Source organism: Orbicella franksi, chromosome 12, assembly GCF_964199315.1.
Source record: "Orbicella franksi chromosome 12, jaOrbFran1.1, whole genome shotgun sequence".
Classification (NCBI taxonomy): Eukaryota; Metazoa; Cnidaria; class Anthozoa; order Scleractinia; family Merulinidae; genus Orbicella; species Orbicella franksi.
Window position 1 is genome coordinate 13,852,228 of NC_138156.1, and position 19,034 is coordinate 13,871,261.

At 38.4% G+C, this 19,034-nt stretch overlaps 1 protein-coding gene across 1 annotated transcript in view; it reads right to left on the reverse strand.

The window, feature by feature from the left end:
- Positions 1 to 791: 791 nt before the first annotated feature.
- Positions 792 to 19,034, reverse strand: part of LOC145462362 (clathrin heavy chain 1-like) — a 48,765-nt gene continuing 30,522 nt past the window's right edge. Inside the window, exons 14-32 of the mRNA XM_081445866.1 lie at positions 18,214 to 18,285; positions 17,937 to 18,117; positions 17,239 to 17,309; positions 14,103 to 14,195; positions 13,716 to 13,841; positions 12,785 to 13,050; positions 10,645 to 10,756; positions 10,250 to 10,372; positions 9,262 to 9,407; positions 8,340 to 8,523; positions 7,700 to 7,892; positions 5,567 to 5,724; positions 5,234 to 5,398; positions 4,720 to 4,995; positions 3,857 to 4,138; positions 3,425 to 3,706; positions 2,575 to 2,796; positions 1,461 to 1,536; positions 792 to 1,220 (exon numbers count right to left, since the gene is read on the reverse strand). Of these exons, the coding sequence (XP_081301992.1) occupies positions 1,099 to 1,220; positions 1,461 to 1,536; positions 2,575 to 2,796; positions 3,425 to 3,706; positions 3,857 to 4,138; positions 4,720 to 4,995; positions 5,234 to 5,398; positions 5,567 to 5,724; positions 7,700 to 7,892; positions 8,340 to 8,523; positions 9,262 to 9,407; positions 10,250 to 10,372; positions 10,645 to 10,756; positions 12,785 to 13,050; positions 13,716 to 13,841; positions 14,103 to 14,195; positions 17,239 to 17,309; positions 17,937 to 18,117; positions 18,214 to 18,285 (3,150 nt within the window). The 3' untranslated portion in view covers positions 792 to 1,098. The remainder of the gene's footprint in view (positions 1,221 to 1,460; positions 1,537 to 2,574; positions 2,797 to 3,424; positions 3,707 to 3,856; positions 4,139 to 4,719; positions 4,996 to 5,233; positions 5,399 to 5,566; positions 5,725 to 7,699; positions 7,893 to 8,339; positions 8,524 to 9,261; positions 9,408 to 10,249; positions 10,373 to 10,644; positions 10,757 to 12,784; positions 13,051 to 13,715; positions 13,842 to 14,102; positions 14,196 to 17,238; positions 17,310 to 17,936; positions 18,118 to 18,213; positions 18,286 to 19,034) is intronic.

Consider the following 19,034-nt stretch of genomic DNA (forward strand, 5'->3'; position numbering starts at 1 on the left):
TCAAATTCGCAAATTCGGTAGTTCCCAGTCTTTGTGAGACACAGCCATATAATAATATGAATTAATAACAAAGATTCTCCACATCCTAATTAAAATAAACTTGAGCATATTTTCACTTCCAATATATTTGCGAAAAGCGAAACAATTCGATTTCACACGATCTGACCCTTGTTGAAAATTCATTTTGTTTGCTCATTTGTTTGCCCATTCTAAGATAGTGCACATTGTATGCACGTTTTTAATCGGCTCAATATGATGTGCAAATTTCTCAAACGTTAGAGTTCCATTCAGTTTTTTCAGAACTTAGTTTGCTCAGCATCTATTTGGTTAAATGAATTAATATTCATTCATGCAACACTAACTGACAACGAAACAATTCGATTTGACTAGATCTGGTCAGATCAGACCGTCATTGAAAATTAATTTTTTGGCCCGTTTGCTTATTCTCGAGTACTGCACATTGTATCCAAGTTTTTAATCGGCTCATTGTGATGTACAAATTTCTCAAATGTTAGGGTTCAATTTAGTGTTTTTGAGAACTCACTTTGCACAGCGTCTCTTAACTTTCATTCATGCAAAAATAACTGGCAAAGAATCTCCGACATCCTAAATAAAATAAACAAAAACACCCTTCACAGGAGTCTTATATTAGGAACGCAAAGAATGGTTACACAAGAATATCTCACACAGAAATTCACACTATACCCTCGTGTCCACGTGACCAAAGTCATGTGGACACGAGGCATAAAACAGCTCCTCGGTGATATCTTTACCGCAAATAAGTGAAAACGTCGCAGTGATATGAATGGCCTTTATTACCCATACACACATACGTAAGTTTGATATACACAGAGTGAAATCAAACCCAAAAACTCTTCTTAGAAGTCAAGTAAAAGCATACAGGTAATCATTGCACCATTTACTAATTCTACAATTAACTGTTTTATACGACTACTGGATGGTTCCTTCTCAGTCTTACATGAATTCGAAATTTTAAGTTACTTACTGCAAACAATTGGCCGACGAGAATATAAAAAATGCCTTAGAAATATAGGGCCTAGCTATTTTTGTTTGATACTAATTGTTTATTTAGTCTTGTCACATGTAGCCCGGGGGCATCTGATACCCTGGGGGGTACTGTTGGGCTGGTGGCATGCCTGGTACCACAGGTATGTTAGGTACCATGCTTGGTCCTGCTGTTATCATCAACTGGTCAGCACCTGAAAAAAACGGAAATTAGTCACGCTTTTGCTCAGACTGTAGCCAAACCCGTTACAGATTGACGTCATTAGTCCTTCAAGTAGCGGGACTTGGCTGCAGAGTCTTATCAAATCCAAATGACATTTATCACTTTTCAATGATGTCTCCCCGCGTAAGACTCAATTGTCCAATACCTAGAGTACGAGTAAGCCAGAGTACATCAAGCGTAAGGAAAAAAGCTACACTATTTAGTTCCGTACCGAACACAATTGGTTGGTCTTGCTTGCTCTCTTCTTGATCTTTCCGCTCTGCTTCAGAGACAGCTAGTTTGTTGACCTGATGAGAACAAAGCTTTGTGTCTTAATCAAGCTGTCCAGTGCAGATAAACAGACTTAAAAATACACGACAATAGTTTAACAAACTTGAATAAGGGTTAGTAATGTGCTTTCCTCACATCCTGGAGATAAATGCAAGTCTGTTACGAGTCTTTATAAGAAGTCCTCTTCTGCTGCTTGTCGCCATAATTTTTGGAGAGCGAAATAGACTTTTTTACGGTATTGAATCGGAAGGATAGCAACAGAATCTCAGAGGCGCAAACTGTTTGGAATAGCTACTTCTTAGTGAAAACAACAGACACTTCGCCTCCCGCATCCACGAACATACACCGTAAAATCCCGTATACAACCACCTTTGTTGCATACCAAATAGTCTTAAATTTGCTGACAAACTGACTAGAACTTGCAACGACTACGCACTACAAATGTAGCAATGGCCGCCATTACTCGAAAACAATCATGCGAAATACTAATACGCAGACAACCTCTCAGACTACTCGTGCTCCAAAAGCTCTGTCACGTGACATCACGTCCTCAAACTGACTCAAGATTTTACCATCTTATTGGACAAAAATCAAGGAAGCCATGCACATCCTTTGGGAACAACCTCCTTTAAATTCCCAAGTTAAACATCTTAATTTATCCCTTTCATACTAATTAGTTTGTGTTTTTTTAGTGATATATTTTCGCTTTTTTCTGTTTCGCGCCTCAATCCTCAATTATTCTCATTTTTATCACACTGTTTAGCTATTTATAACTCATTTTCAATTCGTATTCGTGTAAAACTGACGATGGATAATGTTTCATTCGAAACATGTCTTGTCAATATAAGTTATGAATAACTTCAATGTAAAGAAAATGTAACGCGTCCAAATGAAAAAAAAAAACCCGTTTGGTTATGAGTTAAGCTTGTTTATTAAAAGGGACGCTGAGAAAATTAGGAAAGTAATACCGGACGTCCTTGATTAGGACTCTAGAGTTCATTGGGTTTTTGTTATCTACTCGGTGAACTGTAGATCAACATGACTTAAGACAGTACCTTGTCTATGTACTCCTTGAGGACCTGTACCATATAGGGCATGGCAAAATCGAGAAGATTGTGTCTCCATGCAAGCTCTAGCACCACATCAGGGCTGAGCAGATCATAGCACATGAACAGGCAGGCGGCAAAGCACTCATTGTTGCCTATTTCCAGGAACCAGTGGATAAGATCTTCTGCTGTAGCACAGTTACGCGACTCGGCCGCGTATAACATGGCGTCCTGTAAGATAATGACGTGGATTAGTTATCAGTCAACGTAGTAACTTCATTGATTAACAAAGCTATTCTCTTTACTGCATGACTGACAGCAAGAATCTGGGAAAATAGTGTAGTGTGATTAGTGTCTGCTGCAACAACCAAAACACATCCATATCCAGATCTTTCTCACAGAAAACAACAGCCCTTGTGCATGTTGAAAAATGCATATTCATCTCAAAGGTAGTTCATTGTTTGGACGACGTATATAGTGGTTTTTTTTTTTTGGGAAACAAGGAACGGGATTTATGCATTATAAAGTATGGGGTTGTCACACCGCTTTTGGTCCAAATTTTAAGCGGAGGTCCCGGTCTCTCCAGGATTTAGCAAAAGCTCTTGGGCATTTATTTAACAAGGGTCACTACTTTCCTTTTCTTTTAAACGTGCAGAATCCGCAGTGAAACCTACGCGGTCAGATTTCTGGCGATGTAGTCACAAGTTTGGGAGTTTAGTCTCGAAGTCTTCGGATCAGTTAACGTGGCAAGTGACCGAAGGCTTTAGGGTCGTGAGAGTTACCAATTAGCACTTGGTAGTTTCTACTAACTCGCACACGCACACCCGCAAAAAGACAAAGGATTTTCAAAATAGCACACCTTGAAAAGTTTGTCCCTTTTACAGAGCTCCACAGACTGTTGCCAGCGGTTGTTGCCTTTGTAAAGATAAGCCGCTATACGGCGGAACTCGATGAGCTCGTGCTTTTCCAGCCGCTGGGCCAGCGCAATGTTGTCAAAATTATCAAAAGCGTCAATAGACGCACGGAGGCCATTGTAGTCTTCCTCCTCAATAAGCAAATCATTCAAAGCTTCATTTATGGCCTTGTTGTTGTGACTTTGAACCGATCGTAGATATGGCTTCACAAGTGGCAGATGGTTCACCTGAAAATAACAAGCAATGAAACTAAGCAAAGCACTGTCACTTGGGAAAATAGTAGTTTGAAAATTTGGTGGTACATCAGCACAAACTCACGTTGTTTGTGTCAATGTAAAATACAGCTTCTATTGAAACGTGCCTGACAGTTCACATACCTTTTTGAAGAAATTAACAGCGCGAGTGTGGTCCATGCGAGGAGTGAGAACCATAAGGAGATCATTGATCAACATTGGCCTGAAATCCAAGTAGAACTGCAGTGATTTATAGTACAGTTCAATATTAGCCACTTTGCAGATGACGTCTTTGAACAGCGCCTCTTTCCATGCCACTGTAGGGTGAGTCATCATCGTTTGTACAGCATTGTCATACTCCTCGTATTTCTCGTACAGAAACACCAGCTCTGACCACAAGTGAGCTTGTTCTGCTGCGCGAAGAACCTGATAAACAAAGAAACAAAAAATAAAACACCGTAGCCGATATAAAGCTTGCCTCAGTCCAAAATCCTGATAATAATTGCGAATTAAAATTAAGCGAGAAATTCGAAGGTAAATATATGTTACTGACCTAACGCGCGGTCTGCATTGTTCAATTTCTTTTTTCTATCAATTAAAGAGGCAGATAAATAAATGTGTACCGCGAACCATTATCAGTAAACACATTAAGAGCTTGTTGTCGTTTTCCAGGCTGATTCCGTGCAAGTTACTAAAACTGTCCCCCGCACATTAAAGAAAAAATACTTCTTCTTAACTTTTCTTTTCTGAAATGTTTTGAAAACGCAATTTTCCAAAAGTTATTCGTGAGCAGTCTATCTCGGCTACATTCGGACCGCTCTGGGAACTGATCAGAATGTCCAGAATCAGACCAGTTTGCCATTTCATCACAACGAGAAACAGAATAATCAAGGGGTACATTTCAAGCCGAGATAAAGGATAAGACAGGAAAGGCTTATGTCATTGGCTGCAGATACAAGACAAAACCAAACAGTACAACACAGTAATAAAACCAGCACTGCACTTACCTTTGGAATGTTAACCCTAGACCAGAAGAGTTCCAGATGTTCCCTCATCTTAGAAGGCTTGTATTTAGAATACAAGATCGCTAACTCAGTGAACATGCCCATGTGAGCTCGCTCAAGGCCCAGCGCGGCCTCCATCAGAGATATGAGTTCTTCAAAGTAGCCTTGATTCTGGTAGAAATTGATTAACTCTTCTAATTCGTCTGCATGGACCACGATATGAAGTCCGCACATTTGGGCCAAACGGAATTCTTCTCCTTCGACACATGCAAAACAAACCTGAAGGTAAAAAAGTACCAATGAAAAACAGGTTAAGTGGGATAAGGCTACACAGACTCCAAGAATACTTTGACTGTGGCAAAAGTAAGCCTACCACGAAAATTTACCATTTACTTGATATGACTTGATGTGACTATTTTGATCATCTGTGTAATTGAATTCGAGTAAATGAGAACCTAGCCTGGTTTTACCAGGTAAAAAGAAGCGTTCAGAAAGATGCAGGCTGTGTTTTATTCACCTCCTTCCATGTCTTGGTACTGTTAGCTTTCCTAGCACCGTCCACTGCCGCCTGGTATTCTCCTAAGTGAACTAAAGTTGAAGCTAGTTTCGCAAAGTTTGACACGTTATTATACAGAAGTTTGGCAGCGTCGTACATTTTTTCGTCAAAACATCGGTCGCCAACCTACAACAAAAAAGGAAAACGCTTTACAATATTCACATAGAAAGGGCTAGCCTCTGATTGCTTTAACACATATTGAATAACACTTTTGAACAGCGACTGATGTTCACTGCAATCTGAAAGCAAGCTTGGAAGTAAAAGTTTGTTGTGGTAGGAATAAATATCACTAACCTGTTGAATTTGAGCATGGTTTGGTCCGGAAATAAATTCTTCGAGTTCAGCAAGACGGTTTGTTTTAGCAAAGGCAAAGATAAGCTCCGTTTCTACAAATGAATCTCTGGACTTCTTCCGGGCCATCTGTAAGTAACGAACAACATCTTCGTAGTTTCCTGAAAACAAAACAGAAGCCTAATTGTATTTAATGCAGTTATGCCACTGATACTGTATCTCATAAAATTCAACGAATGAAAAATTCATTTTTTCTATAAACTATCACAAAAAGGCCTGTTTCAATATTCTTTTTTAAAGAAATCAGAGCCTAAGTATGAAATGAGTTTCACGTGTTTACATATTATGAGAATCAATCCTTATGATTGTTAAAGAGCCTATGAAGTAAAAAATAATTGCTGCTGATTTGAAAGGCTTTTCAAAGTAAAGAAGAATGGCGTTTTCCTTTTTGGAGTACCTTTTTTCGTTTTAGAGATATTCACGTTTTTGTATTATAAGTGATGACGTCATAGGTGGTTCCACTGAAACAGTTCAACACTCAATCAAGAATATCCCTAGTAATATTAAAGCAGTGTTCTTTAAACTTGGCACCAGAAATGTATATCACAAAAGAAACAAAATGACACCCGTCGTGCCGTTGCCATGACAACAGTTATGCCGCTGGTCCTGTTTTAATTAAAACTAACATTACCAGATTTTATCTTAAACAAGGATCATCCACTCCCAACAATCTAATGGGGAGAGTTAAGACAGTATGGGAATCATGTGTGTTCCGAGCAAGACCCTCTGTCCATTTTCAAAGGGTTGCAAATTTGGTATATTTGTTTTTTCACAGAAAGAGACTGGAGCCAGAAGAGTTGCCATGGCAACAACACAGAAGGTGTCATTCTGTTTCTTATGTGAAGCACATTTGTGGTGCCAAGTTTGAAGAACACTGCTCCAATATTTCTAGAGATATTCTTGAATTAGTGTTTGGTATCAGGTCGTTTCGCCCGAAGAAAAAGTCGATTCGCCCGGACCAAGAGTCGATTCGTCCGGACTAATAAAATCCAGGTTAATCAAGTATGTTTTGTTGGCTTAACTTAATCAAACATATAGCATTTAACGTTTCCTAATCTTTGGCGCTGCCAGTAAATTGTTAAGTTCAATTTAGCGTTTATTGTAAACAAACGCTGCCCATGGATACATCTATTTTTCACGCCAGACACTTCGACTTATCACGCGTTTCTTGCAAACAAACTCTGTTCATAGATACGTTATTCGTATTCCCTTTTGTTGTTTGTAGTATATTTAACCGTCTTATTTTGGATATGTTTATCAGAACTTTTCACGATCACATTCTACCGTATTGCGTTATCGATTGCGATATGCAAATGTCTACTAAAAATGCAAGAAACCACGCTATGATTTAAGTAACGCCATATTTTATTGGATATGATTTAAAAATCCTATTTACATGATAGTATCCTAACCTATATGAACGATTCAGCTTATGTATACTACAGACGCCAAAAAGGGAAAACAAATAACGGATGTATCTATGGAAAGAGTTTGTTTGCAAGAAACGAAGTGTCAATTGGCGGCGTGATAAATAGATGTATCCATGGGCAGCGTTCGTTTACAATAAACGCGTGACAAATTGAACTCAACGGTTAACTGGCATCGCCAAAGATTAGGACACGTTAAATGCTTTATGTTTGATAAGTTAAGCCAACAAAACATAAGGATTATCCAGGATTTTATTAGTCCGGGCGAATCGACTCTTAGTCCGGGCGAATCGACCTTTTTTTTCGGGCGAATCGACTCTGAGATCGGGCGAAACGTCTTCGGGCGAATGGGCCATCGGGCGAAACGACCGCAATTCCAGTGTTTTACTGTTCAAGTGAAACCACCTATGACGTCATCACTTTCCTCATTTGCATAATACAAAAACGTAAATATCTCTAGAATGAAAAAAGATATTCCAAAAAGGGAAAGGCCAATCTTCTTTACTTTGAAAAGCCTTTCAAATAAGCAGCAATTATTTTTTACTTCATAGGCACTTTAATCAGTCTACACTCTGCAGAAAGCCACAGAGCTTCCCTGCCAAGGTTGCGTGCCCTCTTAAAAATATATACTTCTGAAAAATCATGATACCTTCTCTATTGGCTGCTTCCACAACCTCAGTGTATGCAGACGGATCATCGGCTTTAATAAAGCAATCAATAGCTTCTTTCACCATGTTCTTTTGTAACTGAGCTTTGGCCAACAAACTCCACACTGCCGCCTCATTACAACGCTCGGCAAACTCGTATGCCCGGTCCAAGTTTTGAACATTTTCTATCAACACCTACAGAACAGAGATACAAAATACTCAAGTTTAGATTTTACATTACATTTTTCTGGGGCTGCCATGCATTTAATTCCGGCAGAAAATAAATCATCCAGTCCTGTACTTTCAAATTTGGTTAGAATTAGTTCTCGATGTTGTACAAGAAAAATGAGCAGATTACATTTTATTGTATGGTTATAGCTAGACCATACATTAACAAAGTCCGCGTGTTTGTCAGAAGCTGAATGAAGTTACAAAGATAACATGACTGTAAAGTACCCCGTAAATAGTACAGTATTGATGCACAGTAACATGGGGATGTACTTCCTTTCCTTCCTGAGATGAATTTGTCAGACACATCTTAGAACATTAGGGAAATGTTGACAATCATGTGATCAGGTGACACAAGGTTTGACAAGATAAGGTGACTGACGACACAGTTCAATGTGTCCACCACTGTCATACCTGAATAGCAGATGTATTCACATCAAATTTCTTAAAGATGGCAAATGCTTCTTCATAAAGTTCACTGCCAATGGCAATACTAGCAATATCAGGCGCATCATAATTGTCCAAGCGAGTGATGTACTCCATGACACGTGTCCGATCGGCCTTGATAGCTGTCAAAATCAGCAAGTTCTGCAGATTTCTGGAAGAATATAAATTATGAACTTCAAGATAATGAAACAAAAAATGATTTTAAAGTTTTGTCAAAAATAATTTGCTGACACTGCCTGAGCTTTGCCCTCAATTTTCAAAGGATGTGCAGTTATATATTAATCCAACTCTGTTACAATAGCTGTTTTTATTAGCTACAAAGACTAGCAAAGGTGAACATCACAGGTGTTACTGCAATTAAAGCAACTGCAAATTAAACGCCAAAAAAGAAAGATTTCGGGGCTTCAAGACTTTTAGATTTGGGGACTTTATTTGACGCCCAGCAATCTCTTTTCAGGCGAAATTTGCAATTGCTTAAATTGCCATAATAACTGCTGAGATGGCCACATCTCATTCCAATTGTATTTCCACAGGCACATAATTCATTTTTAGAAATACAAAACCTTAAAACCAAATTTTAGTTTTACAATCAATCAATCAATCAGTCACTCAGTCAGTCAGTCAGTCAATCAATCAGTCAATCAGTTAATCAGTCAGTCGGTCACTCAGTCAGTCATTCCTTCCGTCCGTCCGTCCCTCCGTCAAGTCTCTTTGAAACGCTGGCCACAAGGCTTCGCCCATCTTCACAGAGTACTCTAATTGTTTGGTGACCCCCAAAGAGAAATAACCATTTTCAGAGGTCTTCAGCCTCTGAATCATCATTTGTTGACTCTGAATCAACTTTTTTCCTTCAGACAACAACAAAGTAAACATGAATACACTATCGCACCTGTGGTCACTGAAAACTGAGTTTTCCAAGACAATCTTTTCTAGAAGTTCAATAAGTTCATTTGGAAGATCAGCGGTCATGAATGCCTTGACTGTACATGACACATCCTCAGGATCTTGAGTCTCTGAAAGTGCTGTTTGCACAACCTTTACAATCAAGAATAACAAGTAATTTCAACAAAGGTACAATATCACTTTATCCTTTCTTGCAACAATACCATAAACTTACGTAAAACTGGAGTAATCACAACTAAATGCTTCAAGACCTTTTACTAGGATTTCATATTGGATTATCAGAATCAAACTTTACAAGAATTGAACACAATGTAAACCATTCAAATAATCAGGATTTTTTACATAAGAGTTAAGCTCACATATTTACTATTTAAGTTGCTTTGTCGATTATCCTATTTTTCCAGTTGCATGTAGAACCTTTTTTTCAACATATAAAATATTTGCCTCAGCATCATAGTTTGTAGTGAAAACTAGCAAGAACTTTGCTAATTTGGCTAGCTCTCAAGCTATAAAATTCGCAGACAGACTCGTTCCAGAAACGCCCGACATTTTTGTATGACAAATGAACATACAAGACATGATTCTTTCCACAGCTTTCTCCATAAAACAAAGCATTCTGCAAATTATTATGTTCACAAAGAGCTATCACATGATTAGCAAGCCATTGCAATTCTCTTCCTCAGTTTCCCAACTGCAAGGAATGCCTGGAACCCTGACCCTTCCCCCTTTAACTTGGAAGCCCAAGTATAACAAGGAAATGAACTTTCAAAATATGGTACTAGTTTTCCATATGCTAAATCATAGAGGATTATCAAGTTGATTACATTTCTCCAGTTCCGGATCAACCTGCTTCAATCAGTTCACGTTTATCACTCCTAGGAATGATCTAGGGTTATTGTTATGCTAACGACTGTTCATCTCGAGCATTGAATGTTCAAAAATAATAATAATATAGAGTTTATAGCTCTGCACACCTGATCAATAAGCTGCCTGCGGAACTGGTTTGTTTCCAATAGTACTTCTGCCCAAAGATCTGGATCCCTCCGTCGAACAAGATATCTTGCCAGACTCTTGAACAGGGAGTTCTCATTACAAACCTTTGAAGTGGGAAGAAAATAGTTATAATATCTTACTGGAGATTTGTAAGCTGGGGGTGGTGGTGGTGGAGGGGGCGGGGGGGGGGGGGGGGCAAAGGTATTCCCCATAATGGACAATACAGGGAGACTATGCACAAAAGAAGCATTTTTTCCAAGCTGGAGATATATAAAAGGGTAAGGTTTTCATGAGCTGAAGTTTAGATCTAAAGACCTGGGTTTTTTACAGCTTGTAAACAACACAGCAAGCAAAACTGCAAGTGGAATGTCTGTACCTTGATTAGCTCAGCATCACACTGCCCTCTTTCGTAAGCTATGCAGGCCAAGTGTGGGTCTCTCTTTTCACAGTATTTACCAACCACTTTACTGTCGTAATAAGGATTTTCTCTGAAAGAATAACATTATTTTTAAGTTACAACAATGAACAATCTCCTGGAGAGTTGATAATACAACTTGCAGTAGGGCAATTGCAACACTTTCAGGTGCTTGATCTATATCTTCTCAGTCAAAATAAAACTAAGCAGCAAATGGAGATATAAAATCACAAAACATCTATGACAATTAATATAAGAACACCATCACCATTATTATTTCCTTTGTTTAACCCATTGACGCCTGTGCCGGCCATAACCGGTCATAAAGAGCGTTGCCCTTTTTTCCTCTTCTGGCATGATCACATTTGACCAAAATTAGCCTCACTAATACACAAGTTCTAAAGGAGGAAAAGATCTTTCCAATGATACCCAGATCAGAGTGATTGGGTCAATTGAGCGTGAAATATACACGAAAATGCTCAGAAATTTGAGTGAAAAACTGAAAGAAAAATTTCCCATAACTCCATGGTAAGAATTGCCTGTCTTAATGATGCTTTCTCAGGAATTCTTCAACTGGAAGCAAGCCCAGCAGAAGGTCAATCACTGCAGCAAAAAGATAGCAAAAGGAGAAAAGGAAAGGCGAAAAAAAATTTAAAAAATGAAAAGCCTAAAGACATAGGCCCCTTTTTCGTCCAGATTTCTGTGCATGCCCAAGCAAAAATGTTGTAAAAACGTGATGCTAGTGGAAAGAAAGGCATGCTGTCCTGTTGCAAATGCCTTTTTGAGTAGATTGCAGACATGGTTGACCACTCCCAAAAGTTTTTACTTCCTTTTTTGGGATGCAAATAGAATGCAAGACTTGTCTCATATCAAGCTATGCACTAAGAGCTACTAAATAAGCTATAGGTTAGGGGTATACCTAATTTAGTAGAAGGTTGATACATTTTTGAAGTCGTTCATTTTCATATTTTAAAGCAATTTCTCTCAAAAATGTCTACCTCATTCACAGCTGCTGATGTCAATTCTTAAATAAGCTGATCAGTGGCTTTCAAATGGCATATTGTACACAGGCAGTGTCGTCAGTTGCTGATTTGGGAAAACCTGCCATTCGCCTTGGGTTTTCGACGATTTCAAGTCAATCAAGGTCATCTATATCCTCAGACTTCTGTTCTCATAAACTAGATATACCATGCCAGCTTCAGTATATATATGTTATCTGCAAGCTGGGAGGTCTGTATAGTGAAAAACTGTGACCAAGGTCACAGCTTTTCACTACATGGACCGACCCTAAGCCAGCAAATAACATGTTTTTTTTTTTCTGGCACTTAACTGGTTTTACAGATTACAAATGGGTTTGTTTATGCAACTTTGTCAATGAATCGGCTTGCGTGCTGTCTGCTAACGATTTGTAAAAAACTCTTCGCAATGAGAAGTAACTCGGGTAGTAGACAAAGAAAGATGTATTAAAGAACAGATTTTTTTCGAACTACTTGATGTTAGTGGCATTTATTTCACCAGTTAAGTTCTCCAAAATTGTTTTTGCAGTGTGAAATTTCATGCGAAGTTTGAAGTTTTACTACAAAAACAACTTGTCAGTCGTTGCAGACTTTTCTACCATAAATTGAATAGAGAAGAAACTGGTTAAGTGTATTGCACAGAAATTCTCCTAAATACAGCAACAGTCAGAGAGGTAAACCCGACTGAAATTGATTCAAATTTTACAGTGAGAGAAATACAGGATTACAGCACCAAGCTACAAACAACCAAGCAAACTCTCACAACTTCAAAACACTCAACTGAATTTATTTACAGTAACTTTCCTTGCCATGTTCAAGTGAACAGAGATAAGTTTGCATTGACTAATCGTCAATGGAAGTGTAAAAAAGGCAAAAGATTGACGATTACCACTAACTTTTAGGAGCGAAATTTAGGAGCTGTAATCGCTACAGCAGGAAAAAAATCCGGCCCATGGGCCATATCGTAAAAAGCTGGACTGGTCACGAGTGCATGATTAGCCAATGAAATTCAAGGATTTAGGATTCTGGCCCTGTCAGATGCTTGAGGAAAAAAAATAAAAAGACCATATCATACATGTACCAACCTCAGAAATCTCTCAGGATTGTTGTTGGCATCAATATAAATCTTTGCCAGTGCATTATGGGTGGCTGGTTCTTCAGAACCATCATGTATCTTTGCTTCTAGCCAAGGCAACAATAGCTTGAGACGGTTTCTTTTTTCAACTTCTTCAACTAGTTCATCGGTTGAGAATTGGCCACGTACAGCCATCATGAGACTTTTGATGACATCTTCTGTGCAGTCCACATCCAACAAACCCCCTACAACCACAGGCAGACGTGAGGGATTCACCTGACAAAGAAAAACTTTGTAATCACTAAAATCCAATTTTAAATGCCATTTCTTCTTGACGTGTTACTTGTGAAAATTTGTTGCCAACATCTCTAAGTTGATTGATCAAACTCTTATTACTATCCATCAGGCAATATATAGTTTGTTGAATTATTCTTACATTTTGATTGGTCCTTACTTATGATCTATTGTAAGACAGACGCATAGATGACAGCATTAACCTTTTGTTGTTTCTTTATTCGTTCAGTAATAGAAGACATCAAAATATGGTAAGAAAAATTATATAATTTTGTAATACATATGACTGGTTTTTAGCTTAGTTTATTAATGATTGTTAAGTCACACATATGCTGTGCCTGATCTTTTAATAAAGACTTTTCACTCATTCAACATCAGTGACCCACTCGCCTAACAGCTCCTGTGCCACTTTTTTTTCTTATTACATTTTGACATTAACTTACTGTGATCTATTACTGAACAGATGGACAACAACGTGGAATCTCTTTGTTAAATAAACATGGATTATTGACCATGTGTAAGGTCAGCCAGGTTTGAAAGGTCTTTTTTGCAGGTGCTTATGGACCAAGACAAAGTTAAGGTACATAAGCATGAAATGTAAGTAGCATAAAATACCTGATTCCAGAAAAACAATACATTCATCTTACCTTTTGAACGTAAATCTCAATGTACTTCTGAAGATTGTTTCGATATAAATACAAGACCAAGTCATGAACAAAGTCAAATCTGTCACAGACAATGATCAAAGGCAATTGGTCAGTCAGCTTGGCTTCCTAAAATGGAAATATAATATAAAAGGAAATAATTACATCAAAATATCTAAACACTGCTGCAAGCAACATGATTCTGATCAAAGTATTACAGACGTGACAAAACCTTGTCATATACTCATATGCTTAATTAAATAAATTATTCATCCTTTCCTTTAAAACACAGTTATGAACAATATTGTAATGCTAGTAGTTGGAAATATTATAACACCAAGCTACTGAATACAGTTTGAAGAAGGAAACATCAAAAAAGAGTCACCTTACCTTGAGAAAGTTCTTAACTTTTTCTGGATCATAGCAGTTGCTTTCTCTACATATACGTTCTACCTCTTTAACTTGGCCTGTTTTGCAAGCAGCCTGCAACACACAACAACACAAATGAGAAGTCATAAATTCAGTAATTAAACAGATAAAGAAAGAAGGATCATGAACTGTTATTGACTGCTGTCAAAATACCATAATTCCCTGTTTTATGGCATTTGACTACAGTCAGTGACAGTTCTTCAGTGGTGCCTGAGGAATCAATGCTTTAAGCAATACCATATATTCATTACTTAAAATAATTAATGTATCTGATAAAAACCTACGGTGGCCTGTCAGGGACACCTCGATATTTTTCATTGTCACATAAAAAATTTTGCTTTGGTGAGCATAGCTTTCTTTTTTTGTCTTTCTTTGTCTCTTGACTGCAATTTTATTAATCATGATCCCGACTTACAACTTTCGATCACAACTAATAACTCTTGATCGCAACTTATAACTCGTGATCATGACTTATAGCTCGCGATCACAACTTATAACTCGCAATTGCAACTTATAACTCGCAATTGCGACTTATAACTCTCGATCGCAACTTGTAACTCGGGATCGCAACTAATAACTCTCGATCGCGAGTTATAACTCTCGATCACGACTTGTAACTCTCAATCGTGACTTATAACTTGTGATCGCAACTTATAACTTGCGATTGCAACTTATAACTCTCGATCACAACTTTTAACTCGCGATCGCAACTAATAACTCTCGATTGTGACTTATAACTTGTGATCACAACTTATAACTAGTGATCGCAAGTTATAAGTTGCGATCACAACTTATAACTCACAATCGCAACTTATAACTCACGATCGCAACTTATAACTCTCGATCGCAACTTATAACTCGCGTTCGCAACTTATAACTCGCGTTCGACTCTATCGATCGCGACTTATAGCTCTCAATCGCGAGTTAAAACTTTCGATTGCAACTTAATATATAGATTTAGGCCAGCCTAAAAGCGTAGCTCCTGGGCTGGGTTGTTCAGAGCCCGAGTAAGCTAACCCAGGAAAAGGTAGAATTTTGATTTGAGTTTTCAACTTTGCAGTGAGGTTTTCTGTATATGGTTTGGCCTTCTGTTTTGAGTTTTAATAATCACCTTATACACAAAACAAGGCAGCAAAAAACATTTGTATAGAAGAAAAAGTTATAACTCGGTTAACTTTTAATCCTGGGTTAGCATTATCCGCCTTCTGAACAATCCTGCCCTGTTTTCAACAAGTTAACCTGACATGAGCCTGCAATCCAATTGAAAACCAGCACTTGGTCAGCGGTCAACTTCAAAAACCGCGCGACCTCAAGGAGCTGTAAACTTGAGTCCGCGATATGGTCACATGATACTGGTTGGCGGATACCTTGTTTTGACAGATGTCAATTGATCATAACATGGATGTCCAATATCAAAGAAGTTCACGGTAAAGCAAGGGTTCATATCTCTGTCAACCTATTATTTGAAGTATGGCCACCATGTTGCATGACTCAGTCGTCGTTGCCATCATGCGTACGCACCCACGAGCAATGCCACTAGCCATGATAACCATGAGAAAATCAACTCATGGGTTTCCTTTTCTTTACTATATGAGTATGGGGCTCTGCTTGGTGGCCCTTCGGGCCGCCGGAGCTCTGCTATAACTTGGGACTTCTAACTTTGCAACTTGATTTCCTCTGTCCAGTGTGCATGCACTTAATGCCCGGAACAATGTAATATGGCAGCTGCGATCCGCAATTACAGTAGAACCCCGGGGGTTCAAGTTATCGGGGTCGATTGAATATCCAACTTGCCACGTTAATAATTGATAGTTTGCCAATTTTTCAGCACTTCAGTATACAGTGACAGCTAAAGTACCGCGTCCAGTATGACTCATAAGATCAGGAAATGACTGTCAAATATGTAAATGGTAGGTTGCACTGATTAACATAAAATTTCTGTGGTGTTAGTTTTGAGTGTTTTTACTGATTACAGGACAAGAAAAGTTAATGGGATGACATCCCTGGTGAGTTATATGAACCAGAATTCGAGTTATCGGGCTAAATTTTTATCAAGGGAAACGAAATTTAGTTCGAGTTAGCAGGGAATTCGAGTTATCCGCGTTCGAGTTAACCAAGTTAAAATAACCGAAAAGTGGGGTCAAATCCATGGAAAAGGGGACTTGGTTCGAGTTAACGGGGAATTCAAGTTATCCAGGTTCAAGTTACCGGGATTCTACTGTACTTCGCCGTGACTTTTCTTGTTGCCCTTTTCCAATTTCATGCCCACGGAGCTCTTCCAAATTACATTCCTATTTTATGTAGCGGCAATGGAAATCGAGAGGCCTTGATAGAGGATTACTTCTGTCTTGGATTCTTTTAGCTAATGGGAAGTGCTCTCATTTCTGCTGGTATAATTTATCATGGCATTCCATTAAGTTTAAGACGCCTCAAAAGGATCCTCAGAAGTCGTGGACTACGCAGGAGAAATATCCGTTCAAGTATCAAGAGAGTCGTGGATGCTGTAGAGGATGGATGCTGTGGATGTGGATGCTGTAAGTTGCAATCGAAAGTTTTAAGTCTCGATCAAGAGTTATAAGTTGTGATCGAGAGTTATAACTTGTGATCTAGAGTTATAAGTCGTGATCGAGAGTTGTAAGTCCCGATCGAGAGTTATAAGTCCCGATCAAGAGTTGTAAGTCAAAATCGAGAGTTGTAAGTCGCGATCAAGAGTTGTAAGCTGCGATAGCGAGTTATGTGTTGCGATCGAGAGTCATGAGCTGCGATTGACAGTAAATCAAAGACAAAAAAAGGAAGCTATGTTCATTTAATTAAGTTGCCAAAGCAAAATTTTTATGTCGCGATGAAAAATATCGAAATGTCTCCTACAGGCCACTGTAAAAAAAACCCAAAATAGCTCTGTCAATGTTTTTTTTTCATTCAGGAGGGTCTCAAAAAGCTTAGTGCTACCTACACAAAACATTATCCGTGAACTTGAAAGTTTTAGGAGAACTCTGGTGATGTAGGTTAATTCCAAAGAAATTGTACAAGCTCAGGACCAAAACCACGATCTATAATATGAGGCATCCAGTTCAACTGCATTCTAATTAATCTTTACCTGTATGTACTTAAAATGGACATCAGGTTCCTGACTAAAATTTACAATAGATCCCAAAAAGTAAAACAAACCTACAAGATACAAAACAGATTTTTACAGTTTCAACAATAGGTTTATGAAAAAAGTTTTCTTAAGTAGGGTAGAAAGGGATAGGCAAATTACAAATATCTTTTAAAATTCTAACTCAATTGAAGTATTGGAGAGTAGGTACTGTAAAGGTAGCGACAGAGGAGAGCAGCAATCTCCTCAGCAGCAAGGGGGTCACCATGGCAACCAAGCCACAGTCCACCTCCATGGCACCTATCAACACAACACTGAGAGAAGCAGTGTGTGGAATGAATACTTACCAAAGAATGTGGGAGGAAGAGAGAGAAATAAAGCAAGCAAGCTAGCAAGCGATGTAAGCAAAGTACATGGCAATGCCTCTGTAAACCTCCCTGGAACCCCCCACATAATATTAGTGAAGCTGCTGCATTGGCTTGGTTTTAACCTTGTCTAAATTCCATTTAGTCTTATTTGGAAAATTATCATACAGGCAAACCCACTCATGCAACCACTATTATTGTATTGCAGCAACACGTAAAAGCCCCAAATCTTTCTTAAACAGACAAATTACTTTCAGTGAAACTATTTTAAGTGAGCATCTTTCAGCAACAAAATGGATGCTTGCGAGCAAATGACTGTTCTACACTCTTTACCCTCAAAACTCTTGAATGACTCAAACAGCTCAATCAGAGCAGATGTGCTGAGTTGTTCATGGTACTTTGTTGCCACTTGCACACAGATCTGAAGGTTTTGTCGAATGTTGTGGGTAAGCATGGCTCGCAGGCATTCCAAGGAATCTTCAACAGACAATGAGCCAAAGTAGTTCACCAGCCACTACAAAAAACACATTGAAGTCAGTATAAAAAAAATCCCATATTGTAAAAAAGGAATTTTAAATGTAACATATGTTTTAAGAACACAATGCATTACCTCAGGATTGAGAAGATGAGTGTGGACAATAGCCCTTTTGATGTCAAAAATGTCTGTATAGTGTTCCAAAGCCTGTATGAAACAAACACACTCACACAATAAGGAGCTGTCTAGATTACTATCAACAGACAAGAAGGCATATGGTATGCAGTGCTGGAAATAATTTTTCTTCTTTAACAGGACGTGTCCTTTCAAATCTTCATTTTGGTCAGACATCTCATCAATTTGACCGGACATTAATTTGCGTCATTGATTTGCATAAGTAATTAGCATAATAAAATTTATTAGCATACTTTAAAGATTTTCAATACAAATCATTCAAAACTGCATTTAAATTTGATTCTTTTATCATTTATGATGATGAGATGACTTTATCTACAAGATGAATGCACCAATCTCTCCTGGTTATCTCCTGATTATATGTTTTTTAAGCAAACCTAGTTTTCTATTGAATGCTACCATTAAAGGGACACAGTCAGCTTTGGCGTTGCACTGACCCGGACACTAGTTTTCTCACTTTGAAAAAAGTTCACCTCAACCTGAAATCAAACTACATCCAGGAATCCGCTTCAATCTTCACAGTGTTTTGCTTGATTTTCAATCGTTTACTGAAAAGCCTGTTTTTGAGTGTGCTTTTGCTCGTTGTATGATATTATTTTTATCATATTTGGTTGAAAACAGTATGGATCGCGTCTCTGTGATATGCAAATTAACTATGAAATGGTATCTGATGCACATGTGCTCCAGCTGACTGTGTCCCTTTAAAGCAGGAGCCCATCACTAGGAGTGTGCAACCACCCCAATTACTCCTGTCCCGGCCT